Source organism: Pseudopodoces humilis, chromosome 2, assembly GCF_049639895.1.
Source record: "Pseudopodoces humilis isolate 2021_Gansu_Grassland_sample_001 chromosome 2, ASM4963989v1, whole genome shotgun sequence".
NCBI classification, from domain to species: Eukaryota; Metazoa; Chordata; class Aves; order Passeriformes; family Paridae; genus Pseudopodoces; species Pseudopodoces humilis.
Genome location: NC_142201.1, coordinates 37,005,308 through 37,022,171, shown reverse-complemented (window position 1 = coordinate 37,022,171; position 16,864 = coordinate 37,005,308). Strand labels below are relative to the sequence as shown.

Genomic DNA, 16,864 nt, shown 5'->3' with positions numbered 1-16,864 from the left:
AGGCGTCTGTAGCCAGGAGGGGGTCGGCCTCTTCTCCCAGGTAACAAATGACAGCATGAGAGGAAATGGCCTCAAGCTGAGCCTGGTGAGATTTAGGCTGGACATAAGGACATTTCTTCACAGAAAGGGTGATTAGATATTAGAAGGGACTGCCTAGGGGGCTGGTGCAGTTACCGTCCCTGGAGCGTTTAGACTGGACGTGGCACTTCGATCATGGTCTAGTTGACAGAGGGGCGTTCGGTCACAGGTCGGACTCGACGATCTCAGAGATCTTTTCCAACATAACATTCTGTTATTCTCTGCTGCTTGCTACCAGGCTCTCCTCCAGGCAGCCGAGAAGCCCGCCGCCCTCAGGATCCGGAGAAAGGGCGGGGGGAGCCGGCCGGCCCCGGTGTGCGGGGCGGGCTGTGGGCGGCTGCCCCGGGGCCGGGCCCTGCGCCAGCCCCGCCCCGCGGCTCCCGGCGGCCCGCGGGGCAGCGCCGGGCGGGGCCGGCGCTCGGGGAGTGGTGGGGCCTTACTGCCGCGTCCCTGCGCCGGCATCCCGTGCCCGCCCTGGGTCCGGGATCGCCACCCCCCCTGTCCCTGTCCCTGTCCCTGCCCCTGCTCCTGCTCCTGCTCCTGCCCCTGCCCCTGCCCCTGCCTATCCCGGCCCGAGCGGCTGTCACCTTATTTCTGTGTAAATTAATAAAGCAGTCGTGGGCCGCATAATCTTTGGGTTATTCCTTCTTTTGTGCCTCATAGATTTTCGCTCAAAGCAGCTAAGGAAGGACAATGGGAGTTCAAGGACTTTGGAAGCTGCTTGAATGCACCGGGAGACCCATAAACCCGGAAACGCTGGAAGGGAAAATTCTTGCTGTTGGTATCCTTTAAAAGTGAAGCTGGGAAACCGAAGTCGCAAGAGAGATTGTTTTAACTATTTCCCTTATTTATAAGTGGTTATTTTAATATTATTATTATTACATTTAAATTGCCTACGTTTTGGTAAGTGGAAGTTTTGCTTTATAATATGTGAATATATATATATTATATAAATTATATAAATTATATATATATAAATACATTATAAATATATTTATAATATATGAAATATTAAGCTTTTTTATTTTCATCTTTAAAAAAACCAGACTTATTTTAGTAGGTTCTTCGTACATGTGTTGGACTATAGAATTTTGCACTTTATAAATAAATATGCTTCTCTCAGTAGGACTACAAGATGAAGAAGTTTTATACTTACACATCAGCTTTCCTGCCCTGTATACTTGGTTAAATGCTGGAAAGATGTGGAAGGAAGTTACCTTTCATTTACCTGTCAAAATAACTGGGGAGGTATTTGCTGCACTTCTGCTTCAACTCTGCTTTTTGTGCAGGGCAATAGGGGCAATAATATATTCTTCTTCCAAGTTCTTAACTATTTGGATATTCTTGATTTTGATAAGACAAGCTTGGAGCTGTGGGTAAAAGCCACTCAGTCAAATCTGTGCGCTTTATAGGAACTTTTATGTGGTATATGTGTAAAAGAGCATATTTTTTTCCTCTCAACAATTCTTTAAGATATCAGTATTTGGTTGAACCAAGCAATAAAGGGAGCCAGAGATCGTGGTGGTATTTCTGTACGGAATGCTCACCTGCTCACTCTGTTTCATCGACTCTGCAAGTTACTGTTTTTCCGGATTCGACCCGTCTTTGTTTTTGATGGAGAGGCACCTCTTCTGAAGAGACAAACCTTGGTAAGTACCTTAGTGAGTTATTGCAGTGTAAAAGAGGTTGTATGTCGTAGTAAGCAACCCTTTTTGATTTCCTTCCTGTTGCTCTGCTTATGTTTCTGAGCTGTGGGGATGGAGGATTGAAGTCCACTGCTGTACAGGTGTCCTTTGCAGTCCCAGCCTGGGTTAGCTTGGAGCATGCAGCAGCGCTTCTTTAAACTAGGCATGTTTGATTTGCAGGGGAGCCAGGTTGCAGAAAAGTGGATGATTGCAAAAGCCTGGCTTGTGCTCCAGAATGGACCTGAATGCAGCTCTGCAGGTGTTTGTACCCAGAAGCTGAAAGCTGTTCCTGAGTCCCACAGAGGAAACAAACATAGTTTTAAAGGCTCTGAAGACTGTCTCCCTTGGTGTAGGATGAGTTAGGAGCAGCTCATAGGCTCAGCACACAGAATTTTAACAGGGGTTCACTGGATGTGCATCATCATGCAGCCAAATGTTGGTGTTACTCTTATTTTCATAGGCTAAGCGAAGACAAAGAAAGGAAATTGCTATCAGTGATTCCAGAAAAACTACAGAGAAACTCTTGAAAACACTTTTGAAGAGACATGTTATCAAAACTGCTCTTACAGGCAAAAGGCAAGAATAAAAATTATTTTTCCCTTGCTTTTAAGTGACAGTAAGTCTTTTTGAAGCTGTTAATTGCTGGTTTTTTTCTTTTTTTTTTTTCCCAAGCAATGAAGCTTTGCCCAGTATTACACAAGTTCGAAGAGAAAGAGTTGATGATATGTATGTATTGCCTGCTTTAGAGGATGAAGAGAAGAATAGGTATGTAGAATTAAGAAAAAAAGCTTAAAAGGCTTTTAATAAACTTGATAAAAGTATAAACCACATTTTTTGATGCTGATGAAAGGCCTTTGATCTATAAGACGCTGTAATATATATATAAAGTATATTTCTTTAATTTATATTTTATTTCAGATTCTTTTTGGATACAGAAGCCTCCTAGTTATTTATGGGAAAGTAACAGAAGCTTTCAGCCCACAGATTAAATTTCTAACTGGATTAATGTATAAGGATGAAAGTTCTAACTCGGTCACTAAGGCCATATCCATAAGACTAAATGGGACTGATTGTTCTAGCTTGGGTGTGGCAGCTTGATTCTGTTTGTGTTGACGTGTTCAGCAGGCTTTGTCCGTACTTGTCACACTTATGGCATCTTCTTAAATAACACTAAGTGAGAACATGAAGCTGCTCTGTAGGTTTCTCTTTGCACATCTCTACTTTTATATACTTCAAATGCTGACCAAGTAAGAATTGTGCCATGATCTAAATAGAGGCAGTTGTCTTCATCTAGTTTTAACTGATATAAGTTTGCCTTCTTACTTTCTGTTCAAATCTATTTTGACCTGTGCATGTTTATGTGTGTGTGTATAAATATGTGTGTGTGTGTGTGTTTGACGCTGCATGATTTTGTACTTGACCAGCAAAGGCATATGGATAATGACTTCTTGCTTAAAATAGAAACTCTGTTTTCCTGAGTAAATATCTACACCTTTTGTTTTATCTTTGTGATTTTTAGCTCAGAGGAGGAGGAAGAAAAAGAATGGCAAATGAGAATGAGCCAAAGAAAGATGTTGCAAGTAAGTGCAACCTAGTTGCCTTGTTACTGTGAACAATCCTCACGTTTATGTGCTATGCTTAAAAGACAAAAAGCTTAAAAAATCCCATTATTTTGAGATATAGGTCTTACTATGGCATTGGTTATAAGCAAATGAGTTAATTTTCAGTACTCTAAGAATTCCTTTTAATGAGGGAATATAAATGTGATTTCTCCACTAGAATACAGCAGAACAGAAAATTCTTGTGGTATCCTTTTTTTTTCCTTTTTGCTACTTCCTCTGAACATATGGAGAAGACATTGTTTTTTGTAGCAATGCAGGTGAAAGCATGCATTTGTGCACGTGGAGATGCATGTAAAAGACAGCATATTTAACAAAATTCCTATGCTTCTCCAAATATGAACTGAAGTTGAAGCACTACAGTCCTTGAGTTGTCACAGATAAATTCTGTATTTGCTTCTGATGTGCTGATCTGATAGGAAGAGAAAAAGAGAAATAGATAACCTAAGAAGAAGACATAATACATAATAAAATTATCTCTGCTTTCATCCATGGGGGAAAAAAAAAGAAGAAACTCTTGGAAAGACTGTTTATCTTTGAAGTTCTCATTCAGAAGGAATGAGAACCCTTTGAAAGGATAAAATCAGAGTAGCTGAGCCTATATGACCTGTTTTAGTGATTTATACTAAGTATCTTTTTGTAAAAAGAATAAAATCAAGTTTCTCTATATGGTATACATCAATGGGGTACTTAACATTTTTTTATTACATTGTAGTTACTTTTTTTTTCTTATTTTCTTCTCTATATGGGAAGTACCAACAAAGTTCACGTGGTTTTCTTTTGTTTTGTTTGGAATGATGCTCTAAATATTTTATTATTTTTGTTGTGCTGCAATACAAAATAAGTATTGTTTTCCGCTTTTATAGGAACAGTTATGTGAAAATCCGTATTCTGTAGATATTGAATCAGAAGATTTCCACAAGCTGCCTCCAGAAATAAAACATGAGATCTTGACTGATATCAAAGAACTTACAAAGCGACGAAGAACATTGTTTGAAGCAATGCCAGAGGTAATATTTAAAATAGCTTTCAAGGCATTGGAATGGAGCTATTGCCATAATGCAAATGAAGAAAGGGTACTACATCTGGAAATCTTTACACCCTGGACTATTTAATAAGAGGTGTTACCTTGAGGAGAAAAAAAATCCAATGAGATAATGACTCTTAGCAGCCTTATTTCTTGATTTCCACTAAAGTTAGAAGAGCTAATTCAGTTTGGCAGAAATGTTAAAAATCATGCTGTGTTTCATGCCTCATCAGCATAATGCCTGAGACTGGGGCATAATGACCCATGCTACTGGTGTGGATGAACCAGGCAGAATGAACACAGCTTGGATTCTAAACTCTGATGTTGTTAGAGGAGCTGGCAGCTGGGAAAAGGCTTTTGTAACTTAGGCAGATGTGTTGGAGCTGTTCAGACAAAAATGGGGAATCCTACAGTTCCACTTCTACAATGAGGTTTTGAAAGTACAGTATACATCCGATCAAATGATGGCTTGTGTCCAAGTGTAAGCCAAGAACCATAATTTTAAAATGATCCACGTGGGAATTCTCTTTTAATTGCATTTTTTTTACGGTGAGTGTGAGCTCTGATAACCAGCTAAGTTTTGCTGGTCACAAAAATGAGATCTCATGTTTAGCCAGCAGTCAGAACTACTCATACCTTTTAGAATTGTTTGTTACCAGTATAGTACTGCTGTTGCTTGGGAGTGCAGCATCCAGTGAAATACAAATGTAGCTGCGTAAACGAGCTCTTGAAAGAATTCCCACACTCTTCCCGAATGTGGGAAATGAACTTTCTTAAAAGGGGTGTTTTATTTCAATTGACTTGTTTGTGTTGTTTTGTTTTTTGTTTTGTTTTTTTTTTGAGGACTCCAATGACTTTTCCCAGTACCAGCTTAGGGGTTTGCTTAAAAAAAGCAACCTCAATCGGTGCATAGAAAATGTACAAAAAGAAATGAATCAACAACACTCGGGTGAAATCCAAACACAATATGAAAATGAAGGTGGTTTTGTGAAAGAAGTGGAATCAAGGAGGGTGGTCTCTGAAGAGACTTCTCACTATATTCTGATAAAGGGTATGTCGGGTCTTAATTTTGTAAAACCTGTTGTTTGGAGTGTGCGCTCTGTCACACTTAAAACTGGCAGTTTTAAGAAAAACCTGAATATTGTTTATGGGTGCACGTAGCCAGTCCTTTGGATGAAATGTGCATTACTGTTACATGTCATTAACTATGACCAGTAAAACTGTAGAAAAGTGGTTTAATAATCTTTATATAATGATGTTCATTATGTAAAATGGAATGTTATTATAAAGCAGTATTTTCTACACAAAACTTTCTTTCAGGTATTCAAGCAAAAGAAGCTATGAGTAGAGACTTGGAAGCTACTGCAGGACCCTCATCAAAAATGCATGATTTGGCTAAATTAAATAAAATCAGTGAATCTCCTGCTAATGCAAAGCTGCCTGCATCTGACAGGAAGCAGACAGAGGAAGATGACAATGTGGTGGCAGCACCACCCTCTCCTCGGACTTTGCTTGCTATCCGGGCAGCCATGGTGGAAAGCAGCTCAGAAGAAGAACTAGATGCAGGACAATTGAACGTGGACCAATTTGTGTCAGAGGAAAGCAGTGTATCTCCAAGAACACTGTGGGCAATTCAGCAAGCTCTGAGTGAAGATGATAAAGGGGAGGAAGTTGTTACTGCTACAACTGATGGAGTGCTGTCAGAAAGACCTGAAAGGAAGGATTTTCTGCTTAATAGCTCAGATGAGGAAGAGCAGATTCCTGAAGTTAAGGAGGGAACAAACATTCCTACAGCTGCAATTCATTCATCAATCCAAGTGACTATGCAAGATGCTGAATTTAAACAAAAGGGTCAGGAGTTAGAAAAAAATCATATTACACCCAAGGACACTGGTGTATTCAGAAATGAAAATTACTCTGCTATTGAAAATACTAGAAAAGGCAAAGAAGATATAGACAAAGAAGAAAATTATTCGGAAAATCATATTGCACCCAAGGACATCAGTATATCCAGAGCTGAAACTTATATTGACAATACTATAAAAGACAAAGAAGATGTAGACAAGGAAGAAAATGGTTCCAAAAATCATATTTCACCAAATGATACCAGTATATCCAGAGCTGAAAGTTATTCTTACAATAATGATACTAGAAACGACAAAGAAGACTTAGACAAGGAAAAAAATGGTTCCAAAATGGACTTAAAGTCTCTGGGAGATAAGGATATGAATTTGTGTTTGCAGAAGCCACGTTGTTCCCCTGTGCAAACTGGTATAGATGCTTTGAGTCATGCTGAAACAACAGACCTTTCAAAAAATGAGGAAAATGTGAAAATTTCTGAAAATACCCAGGAAGTAATTTCACAAACAGAGGAGAATATATCTGGGGTTACTAGAGTTTTTCCAGGAGCAATAGATCCTAAGGAGGAAAGAGAAGGCATATCACAGTCCGAAGATAGTGATTCTGATGGTACGTGCTTTTTGATTGTGTAAAAGGATAAGAAAATAGGAAAATATTGTATTTGTAGTCAGTTGAAGCTAACCTTTTCTCTTAGTAAGAAATGTTTAAAAATGCATCCACTCCCACATATATAGGAGGCAGGATGAAAATCTGAGCTGTGTTTTTCCCCTTGGTGTCACATTTTATCATTGAAGCCTGGGTATAGAATATGGAGAGTCAGGAAAGCATGTTGTGTACATTGAATTTAACTGGTGTATTAATTAACCAGACAGCCACTTGATTTATGTAATTTCACAATCCTTATATTTATCTAATGCATATAGAAAAAAAAAAAGTCATTGCCCAAATTAAAAATATGTACAAGTCTCTATTTTCCTTTGATAGGAAGCTTTATTGAAGTGGATGCTGAGGTCAGTAATGAGGCTGAGTTTCCTACTAAATATGATGAAAAAATGGGTGATGAACCAACACTTCCAGAAGTGGAGACAGACAGACCTGATGTTTTCACACTGGACTTGCTGAAGAAGTCTGATGAGGTGCAGTTGGGAAACACTCAGAATGCTGAAAAAGAAGCTGATGATAAAAGTGCAGTGGATGAGTGGCAAGACATCAGTTTGGTAACTTGTTGTTTCTTGTTTTGAGCTTGTAATGGAGCATTTTGTCTCCAAATAGTTATTAAGGAAAAACTATTGAACAGCTTCTTATTGTTTCATTGCTTTCTCATAGATACATAGGTATCTAATTGTATGGGAACTGATCTTTCTTTAAAGGTGGTTAATCATAATCTCCCTAAAATCAAAAGAAAACTTCAAGGTTTTAGCAAATTGATGACTAGACCATCTTTGGTCTTACAATTTGCTGCATTAGAGAAGCTGTAACAACTTCCTAGTGTGAATTAATGGAACATAGAATACCAGAATAACTAGTTGGAGACTTTGTGCTTTACTAAGTATACCTGAATTGTTGAAATAATAAAAATCTTGGTTTATATTTTCAGGAAGAACTAGAAGAATTAGAAAAGGACCTTTCTGCTGAGCAGAATATGCTTCAGTCTCAAAAACAGCAGCAGGAACGTGTTGCTGCTTCTGTAACAGGACAGATGTTCTTGGAAAGCCAGGTAGTATTTGTTGAGTCATTTTTATTTGTTTCCTTCCTCCACCTCAGTCATTTACTCAAAAGCTGTTAGTAATTTTGCTTAGTTATAAGTCACTTTTTTTCTCCTCTTAGGAGCTTGTTTTCTTCAGTTTGCTTGATTTAAAATATTTGAAAGTGTTGAGGTGATCTTGAATTCCAACTATTTCAAATAAGTGTAATAACATTATAAAATAATAATATGGATAAATCAGTATATCTTTAAAGCTCCAACTTTTAAAAGTTGGACCAGTTTTATCTTGGCCTGTTTTTTGTGAAAGGTGCAAAATTAACAAAAAATACTTGGAAGCTATATTCAGCAGCAAAGAATTGATGCAGTCTGTGTATTAGGTAAACTGTGATTTCCCCCAGGGAAATTAAAAAGTTAAAAAATTACAAGGAGTCTATATAGTTTATGCCCTGAGTAAACAATTTGAATGAATCTCACCAGTAATGCCTGAATAAGCCTGTTACTTCTGTGTCAAATGTTTTGATGTTTAATACAATGTGTTTAGGTTAACAAACCCATAATAGAGTAGACTAGTGATAGTGTCTGCGATGTAATAAACTTATGCACAAATTATGCAAATTATACAAAAATAAACTTATGAACAAATTAATTCTGAGAAATATGTAAATGCTTGTATTTATTTTTTTTGTCTTAATGTGACAGTTTAGGTAGTTTCAAAATCATATTTAATCTTGGTTAAATATTTGCACATACTTGTTTCTTCAGGTGATTTTTGTAAAGGCCAGTAGATTGCTTTTGTAGCATGTGCCATGTAATCATAGGCACACCATTATAGTTGTCTTTTGATCTTGTGCTTTTATTCTTAATTACAGTAAAAATTTTAAAGTCTTGAGAGTGATTCTGTCACGCCTCAAAAGCCACCTGAGTGAAGGACATCATTCAGACCTATGTAACTAGCACAAGCCTATAAACCTGCAAACCTAGTGCATCTGGGATATTTAACTGAGGTTGTGTAGTGTATCCCATAAAAGCAAAAATGCATCAAAATAGAAGCATATCAAAATACTATCCAAGGAATGATCAGTCTTCCCACTGTTTCCTGCTTGATATGAATGTTTCTTGTATGCTTTCATACTACTTTCTTAGATGAAGTGATGACCTAATCTTTTCCTTAAATAAGATTTGTTTTTTATTTCACTTTTTATATTTAATCTGCATCTTGCTCTCATGAAGCCCACTTAATTTGTAATGCATGGAGTTTTCTCCTTGCTGTGCAAAACAATACTTAAGTATGCTTGTGTAATTAAGATGGCAGGTTCTCAAACTGTGTGGTAAAAGTGTGCTCAAGTAGTGCTTGACTTATATGGCACTGTCTGCTTGAGAGGAGTTGAGTGGGGATTCCCCCTTGACTTAACTGAACTAGGTGCTTTTTACCGGGAGTTTAAGGTTTGTTGTCAAATATTAAATAACTCCCAAGTGTGAATCTAGTGGTTCTGAATCAAGCAGAAGTGTATTAGAAGTTAACTCTTTAGATGAAATATTAACTCTTTTCCTTTCATCCCTCAGGAGCTCCTCCGTCTGTTTGGCATTCCATATATCGAAGCTCCGATGGAGGCAGAGGCACAGTGTGCCGTATTGGACCTTACTGATCAGACCTCTGGGACAATCACTGATGACAGTGATGTTTGGTTGTTTGGTGCACGACATGTTTATAAAAATTTTTTCAGTCAGAACAAATATGTAGAATATTATCAGTACGCTGACTTTCAGAACGAGCTAGGTAAGCCTCAGGGACTGATTTGTTAAACACAGTCTTTAACTGGAGAAATCTGTCATCTGTCTGTTTGTATTTTCTACAGAATTTTGTGTCTCTTATTTAGTGTCTGTTCTTTGGAGAGTCTCTAAAGCCATTCAGTTAGGTTGCTGTTTTACTGCCAGATGACACTCCTGAATTTGCAGACCAGCTGCATTTAATATACTGAGTTAGTGTAATGATCATCAAGGCTGGAGATATGAACTGCTATACCAGTTTCTGTGTAAATGTTAGCATGACTTTTCTGATGTGGTGAGAAAATGGTATTCTGATGTCATCAGATTTTTAGTCTTCTGGAGATGAAAGTTAGTTTTGGATATACTGAGATGTAGTATAGTAAAAGAGGATCTGGAATATGCGTAAAACATTTTTCATATAGCTGAGACTGAAAGATTTTTTTTTCTTCTATCTGATTGCTCTTGAGCTAGTCTAACCAAATTGTGATCAATTTTGTTGAACTACTAAGCTTCAGTGTCACACAGAGTATTAGGCAAAATATGAGCTGATTTAAACATGCTTTAAGTCTTGGGCAGAACTGTTTTAAAATCAGTTTTGACATTTTCAATTTGAGAGGCTATAGACTTTGAAATAATAGCAGGTAAAATTTCATAACATTTTTATGTGGTGAAAAATGTTTTTATGTGGTGAAAAATGTAGCTTTGGTTTCTTCCAGCAAACTGAATGAAATATTTTTCCCCTACTTAAGTATGCTACTGTAGCTTAATTGGAAAGGATTGCTGTAAAAGCGTGTCTGTGATTTTTAACTGGTTTTAATGTGCTAGGCCAAATCTTTATTTATTGGGAAAAAATAGTCATCATCAGTCTTTTTGTCACATTCCTCTGTAGTCTTGTGCTTCTCCTTTCCCGTGCATTGCAGAAATTCCTCTGTCTGGACAGCTGATGGATATGATGACTAGCATGATGATGGTCTGTCCTGCTTTGCGTGTTTAGACTCACGTACCTCCTTTTCTGCATGGAATTTTTTAAAAACTTTTTTTTTCAAATCTAAACTCTTGAAGCTGGTCACTAAAAACAGTCTGGTTGCCTTAGACCTTATAGCATATCAAATAGAAGTGGTCAGCTGAGTTCTTCCTTCTTTCTGGCTGTTTCACAGGCTCTTCTGGTCTATTTAGTAGCTGTACCAGCAGAGAGAAAAAGGCTCCCAGTTGAGGAGCCCTTCTAGGAATCAGGCATTGGAATTGTGGACTAGAATTCAAACAGAATGTTACTTGATTCTGGCATTACTCAATTCAGGTCAGCATTAGATAAGAACAGGACAGTAACTGGATGTAATAAATGAAAAGAAAAAAATCTTTTAACAACCCCAAATTTTGAAATTACAGAATCACAGAATTATCTAAGTTGGAAAAGACCTCTAAGATTGAGTCCAACGTTTATCTGATCACCACCTTGTTAACTAGACCATGGCACTGAGTGCCACATCCAGTTGTTTAACACTTTCAGGGATGGTGACTCCAGCACCTCACTGCACAGTCCATTCTAATGTTTTACAATCATTTCCATGAAAAAATTCCTCCTGATGTCCATTGTAACATTTTCATTTTTGCAAAATATATTTGCCAGATTAGCACAATTCCTGGTGCTTGAGTTAGCAGGAGTATATTGATACTGCTCCAGAATATACCTTAGCAAATTCTGATGTTGAATTAAATATAATTTTATGGAGTTAATGCCTTTGTGTTTCTTTCAATTTTTGACTTTCTGCTAATATTTTTTATTTTGTAAGATAATAAATTATGAATCCATACACTTTTTTTTTTTTTCAGGATTGGATAGAAGCAAGCTAATTAATTTGGCATACTTGCTTGGAAGTGACTACACTGAGGGCATCCCAAATGTTGGCTTTGTAACAGCAATGGAGATTTTAAATGAATTTCCTGGGCATGGCTTGGAACCTCTCTTAAAATTTGCGTATGCTTCATTGTGATTTGCTTTTTTGGATCTCCTTATTGTGATTATTAATAGCTTTTCTGATGCTTAAGCATGCAGCAAAACATGAGACCATCACTGACCATCATTATTGAGACTAAGTAGGCTATAAAACATGACTCCCTTATATCACTATTTGGAATGATGAGTAGATAAAGTGACAAGTTGATAGAGCAATCACAGTGAGACAAATAAAGACAGCAGAACAGCTGTAGAATTGTTCACCTGCCTCAGAGTTTATTGGAGACATGGATCCATAGTGGAGCAGAGGTTCATTCTTCCTGGGTTGGTGAGAGGTTGCTGTAACTTGCTCATAGAGAAAGAGGACTTGATTGAGGAATGTCTAACCTGGAGGCAGACAAGTAGGGTGTGGGCAAGAACAAGATTTATAGGAGGGCCAATGCAGCTGTAATGGCAATGGCAAGGATGGTTAGAAGACTTTATTTTTCATTTCTTTTCCTTGCGTACCAAAAAACCTCCAAAAATGATCACTGTGTGTGGAACATCCTCTGCAAGTGAGGGTGAAGTTGGGGACTTCTGTTTAGCAGCTTATGGGGAATCTAGGTGATATTTGCTACTGTGGCTTACAATAGCTGCATTTAATGTGTAAGTTTTGTCTTTTCTACTTTTAAGGTTTTTTTTGTCCCTTTGGCCATCTTTCTACATAATATCTTGTAATAATTGAAGTAGGGAGACTAAGGCTATTGAAATTAGCATGGTGGCTCTTGATATTTCAAATTTTATTTTATGAGGCAAATTAATAATTTTCTCTGTTTTTCAGTGAGTGGTGGAATGAGGCTCAGAAGAATAAGAAAGCGAGGCCTAATCCACATGATACCAAAGTCAAGAAGAAACTGCGGGAGCTACAGCTTTATTCAGGTTTCCCAAATCCAGCAGTGGCAGAAGCATACCTGAAGCCTGTGGTGGATGAGTCAAGGGGTTCGTTCACCTGGGGAAAGCCCAATGTAGAGCAGATCAGAGAATATCCTTTTACTTGTTAGGTGAAAGTACTCAAAGTTCGTAAGGAGTCAGTAATGGAGAGTCAAGTTCTTAACATCTCTTTGTTGTGAGGGGCCCCAAGCCCTATCTGCATGTGCTCCCCTAAAATGAGACCAGCTCTAGAACAGAAGGGAGTGCAGCCATGCATGTGTGCCAGTCAGGGCTGCTCTGCCCTTCTGAGAGAGTGGGCTGCCTCACTTTGCATGCAGAGACACTCTTGTAGCTGAACTGACTAGTTTGTTGTGATATTTTTGTAATTGTTATATTTCTCTAACTGTCCTGTGCCTCTTTCTCCTCTTTAAGTGGGATTGTTTGCACACTCCCTCTGTATATTTGCCATTTTTCACAAATAAGTCTTGAGTTCTAGACAGAAAGGGTGTTTTAGTCTGCACTTTATCCCTAGTTGTTCCCTGCATTTCTTCTAATAATGTCTACTTTTTGCTTCATTTGAAGTCTGAGCTGCAGTGAACTATTGAAAAGTAAATGGCAATAAATGCAGAGCTAATAGTATTTTAAACAGTAAATGAAACTTTTGGTAGGTGCAAGTGCAAAAATAAGGTTTATTTTTGCCTATTTATAATAGGCATTTTTTGTTATGGCAATACCATTTAGCCAAAATTAGTTCCATCTTCACCGAGACATACTTTGGGAAATGTTATTAGAGAAAAAGTTGTGCAAATAATGGAGATGTAGCAGGGTGATTGTGATATGTTGTTTTAACCAAGAGTCTTTTGTCTGATTTTGTAGTAGAAAAAGCTTTAAAGTGGAGCAGCTTTCCTCCAGACATTTTTTACCTCAGGAATTTTCATTTCATGTGTTTACAAAATACCGGTAGTAGCCATTCTGTAAAGTTCCTTAACTTTCTGCACATTCTGCAAGGATCACTTTGGCTGGACTAGGACGAAGATAGATGGAATCCTTTTGCCTGTGATGAAACAGCTGAACTTGCAGCAGGTGAAAATCTACCTATGGTTTAAGGGTAACTGGAAAATTGTGAGAGCATCATTTTAAAAAGAACAGCAAGGCATTGCAGTAGAGTATCTTTCTCAGAAGCTGGGCTTTGGTTTTTAATCTTTTGCTGTATTTATTTCTTTTAAAGTCACTAAGCTTGCTTCTCTAGACTTCATTTCTGTATGATTTGAGTGTGCTGTGAGGGACTCTGCATAATTTCAGACATTGGTTTCAAGTTTCCTTACCTATCAAGCACCTATCTCAAGTCCAGGCTGCTGTTGTTTCTGGACACAGTGAAGCTACAAGTACCTAAAACAACTTCAGTACTTTTAGAAGATGATGGACAGTTTTATAAACACTTTATAAAATATATTTAAAAGTGCCCCATAGATTTTGGTGGAGTGATACTACCTTTTTGATGCTGTACACATCCTTTGAGGATGAATGCAGACTGAACTGTTGAGCAAGTGTCCATTAATAATATTACTCTAATTTCCAAGTAAATGTTCTGTCAACTTCATGAACACTTGAAAATGAATAGTGATGCCCACTGCAGTACCTGTCAAAGGGGGTTGTAAAATTGATCCCCAACTTCAGATTAATTTTTCCTTTTAACATACACAAGATAGGTATCTTGTCTAAACCAGTGTTCTAGGTTCTCAGTATCACTGGGTGAAGTGAAAGCCCCCTAGTTATATACATATAATTTCAGGTTGACTGGAATATCCTTTGGAAGTGTCTCTCTCTTAGACAATTTTAGGGGAAAGGTAGAGGACTGGCTTAGCCTATGCAAAAAGCCTAGCTTTGGTTGAATAGCACAAATCCACATTGTGTGATGACTCTTAGTTCTATCCTTCAGTCTTTATACTGTAGCAGCATGTGGTGCAGTGAACTGGAGTCAAAAGCCTGCGTGTTCTTGCACTTGGAGGCACAAATGCAAAGTGCACTTACAGCATTTACTCAGTAAACATTCTGCTTTAACAGCTGGAAGCTAAGGATGTGTTTGTAAGGACATACTTAAGAGTACTACAGAGATTCTCTGTATTAGGGTTGACAACAGCAACATATGTCTAATCACTAGCAGCACAAAATTAATGAAATCTCCCTGGAGTTTGCTAATTATTAATTTCTGTAAAGGTTCTTGTTGCCTAATTTATTATAAAGTATGGGTATTACTATAATGATGAATCTTATTGTTCACATCTATGTGCATATGTATTAATTTCATTACTCCTTTGTCCTGCTTTAGTTTTAGATGCTTTATGATATAGCTAACAACCAAATTCCAATTACAAAAATACTTAACTGCTTTTCTGTTTTATTTCTGATAGACTCAGCTTCGAATAGATTCATTCTTCAGACTAGAACAGCACGAGAAACAAGCTATTAAAAGTCAGAGACTGCGCAGAGCTGTGACTTGTCTGAAGAGAAAGGAAAAGGAAGCAGACGATGAAATTCAGGAGGCCACCGCTGTCATGGAGCTGGAACTTAAACAGCCTGGGAAAAAGAAAGGGGAAGGTACCACAGGTGATGCAAATCAAGCTGCAGCAACAAAAGTACAGAGCAGAAAGAGAAGAAAACATTCAGATTCCAGAAAAGAATTTTTATATGGAGGTGGTTTTGTTGGAAATTTGCATCTTTCAGAAACTTCTAGTGACTCCTCAGTGGAGGAATCCGAAGGCAGAGGTTTAGGCAAGAGCAAAAGGAGGAAAAACATGTCTGCAACAGAGACAGCAGACCATAAAGAGAAAAAAAGGTGCAGTAGCTCAAGTGGTGAGGATGAAGACCTGGGAAATGTAGTCATGGTGACTGCCAAACCTGTGTTTGAAGGCAGAAAAAAGAAATCACGAAGCAAGAGAGGAATAAGAAAGAAAATGTCTTAAATTAAAAAAAAAAAATAAAAAGAGATTGTGATTTTTCTGTCTTGAGCTTTGTAAATATTCTAATGAATTATTTTTAAAATATAATAAATTATCCCTATTTGTAATGCATTTTGTCATGCGTTTTCTGTCCAGGACTTAAATAGAAGTGATTCTAAACAAAACACTCATTTTAGCACACTCAGAAAGAGTAAGAGGTTTCCAGCCTTCAGATTTTAAAATTGAGCAAAAACATATTGTCCATTTATTTGCATTCTAATTGAGTTGATAGAGCTGTTAAAATCACCTGCAATCAGTTGCTTCCTTAACTTCAAATTTAAATGAAATTCTGAAAATTGCTTGGGTTGTTTCTAGGTGTTGGGAGAAATAAAATAGGTTCAATTTTTTTGCTTTTCTTCCCTTCCTTAAGCCTGTCTTGAAAGTTTTCTGCCCACAATAATACTGTTTGTTGGAGACAGATGATCCAAACCCTCAAAATATCTCAAGGAAAAAACATGCAGTACAGTAAGTCCCTCTATAATCTGATGTATAATAATTGTTTATGTTCTGAATGTAAAAGACATATTTCTAGATTTGGAGTTATATGGCTGTGTCCAAATACAGTATTTGTTTGCAAAGGTGATGTTCAGAGGTATCTACTGGTTGCAGCACTCACACTGGATTAATTTGTGTAGGGCTATGTGAAGCTCAGACTTTTGGGACACCTCTCTTCTCTGAATGTAGAATTTATTTCCAGCTCCTGTGTATTGTGGAAAAGCACAGAATTCTGTCTTGTGTTCTTACCTTATATTTTTGTCCTTCTTGCCTTTTTTTTTTTTCCCCTAGTTTGATATTTCTACTGCATTTCTCATTGTTTCATTATTTGAAATCCAAGTGCATACGTTCAAGTTTTGGATGAGACATTATCCTCTCCTAAATGGCTGAGGTGAAGAGGGTGGGATTTGGCCCTTACAATTGCAGGGCGTCTAATGCTTCATGTATAGTTATACGGTGCAAAAGTCATTCCTTTTGATACTACTTTTCTAAAAGATTGTAACATTTTAAGCAAATTCACAGTCTGTCCAGACACTACTTTATAAATCACTCATTAGCATTGCTGAATTTTACATTAAAAGTGTGTGTCAGGTTCTGGTGGGTTGTTTGTAAGTGTAGAAGAGCTCCCCTTAATTTCTTCTGCTAACTATGGTACAGAGACTCTCATTTCTCCATAGGGCTTGTTTAGTATTTTGGTACAATAATTTATTATTTTTTGGTAACACCTAGAAACCCAGTTGAGGCTGAAGTCTGATTTTTCTAAAGT

General features: G+C 37.6%; 1 protein-coding gene across 2 annotated transcripts; it reads left to right on the top strand.

The window, feature by feature from the left end:
* Window positions 1–162: 162 nt before the first annotated feature.
* ERCC5 (ERCC excision repair 5, endonuclease) lies at window positions 163–15,671 on the top strand. Of its 2 annotated transcripts, none has more exons than XM_088068965.1 (16): window positions 163–247; window positions 742–859; window positions 1,552–1,727; window positions 2,224–2,339; window positions 2,436–2,528; window positions 3,283–3,343; window positions 4,249–4,392; window positions 5,253–5,460; window positions 5,730–6,878; window positions 7,254–7,486; window positions 7,867–7,986; window positions 9,538–9,751; window positions 11,572–11,716; window positions 12,516–12,718; window positions 13,605–13,687; window positions 15,016–15,671. In XM_088068965.1, exons 2-16 carry the CDS (start codon window positions 772–774, stop codon window positions 15,565–15,567), a joined length of 3,585 nt encoding a protein of 1,194 aa, XP_087925091.1. In that variant the 5' UTR covers window positions 163–247; window positions 742–771; the 3' UTR covers window positions 15,568–15,671. The 2 variants fall into 2 exon arrangements, with proteins under 2 accessions (XP_087925091.1, XP_087925092.1); XM_088068966.1 differs by lacking the exon at window positions 163–247 and adding an exon at window positions 538–556.
* Window positions 15,672–16,864: the final 1,193 nt, after the last annotated feature.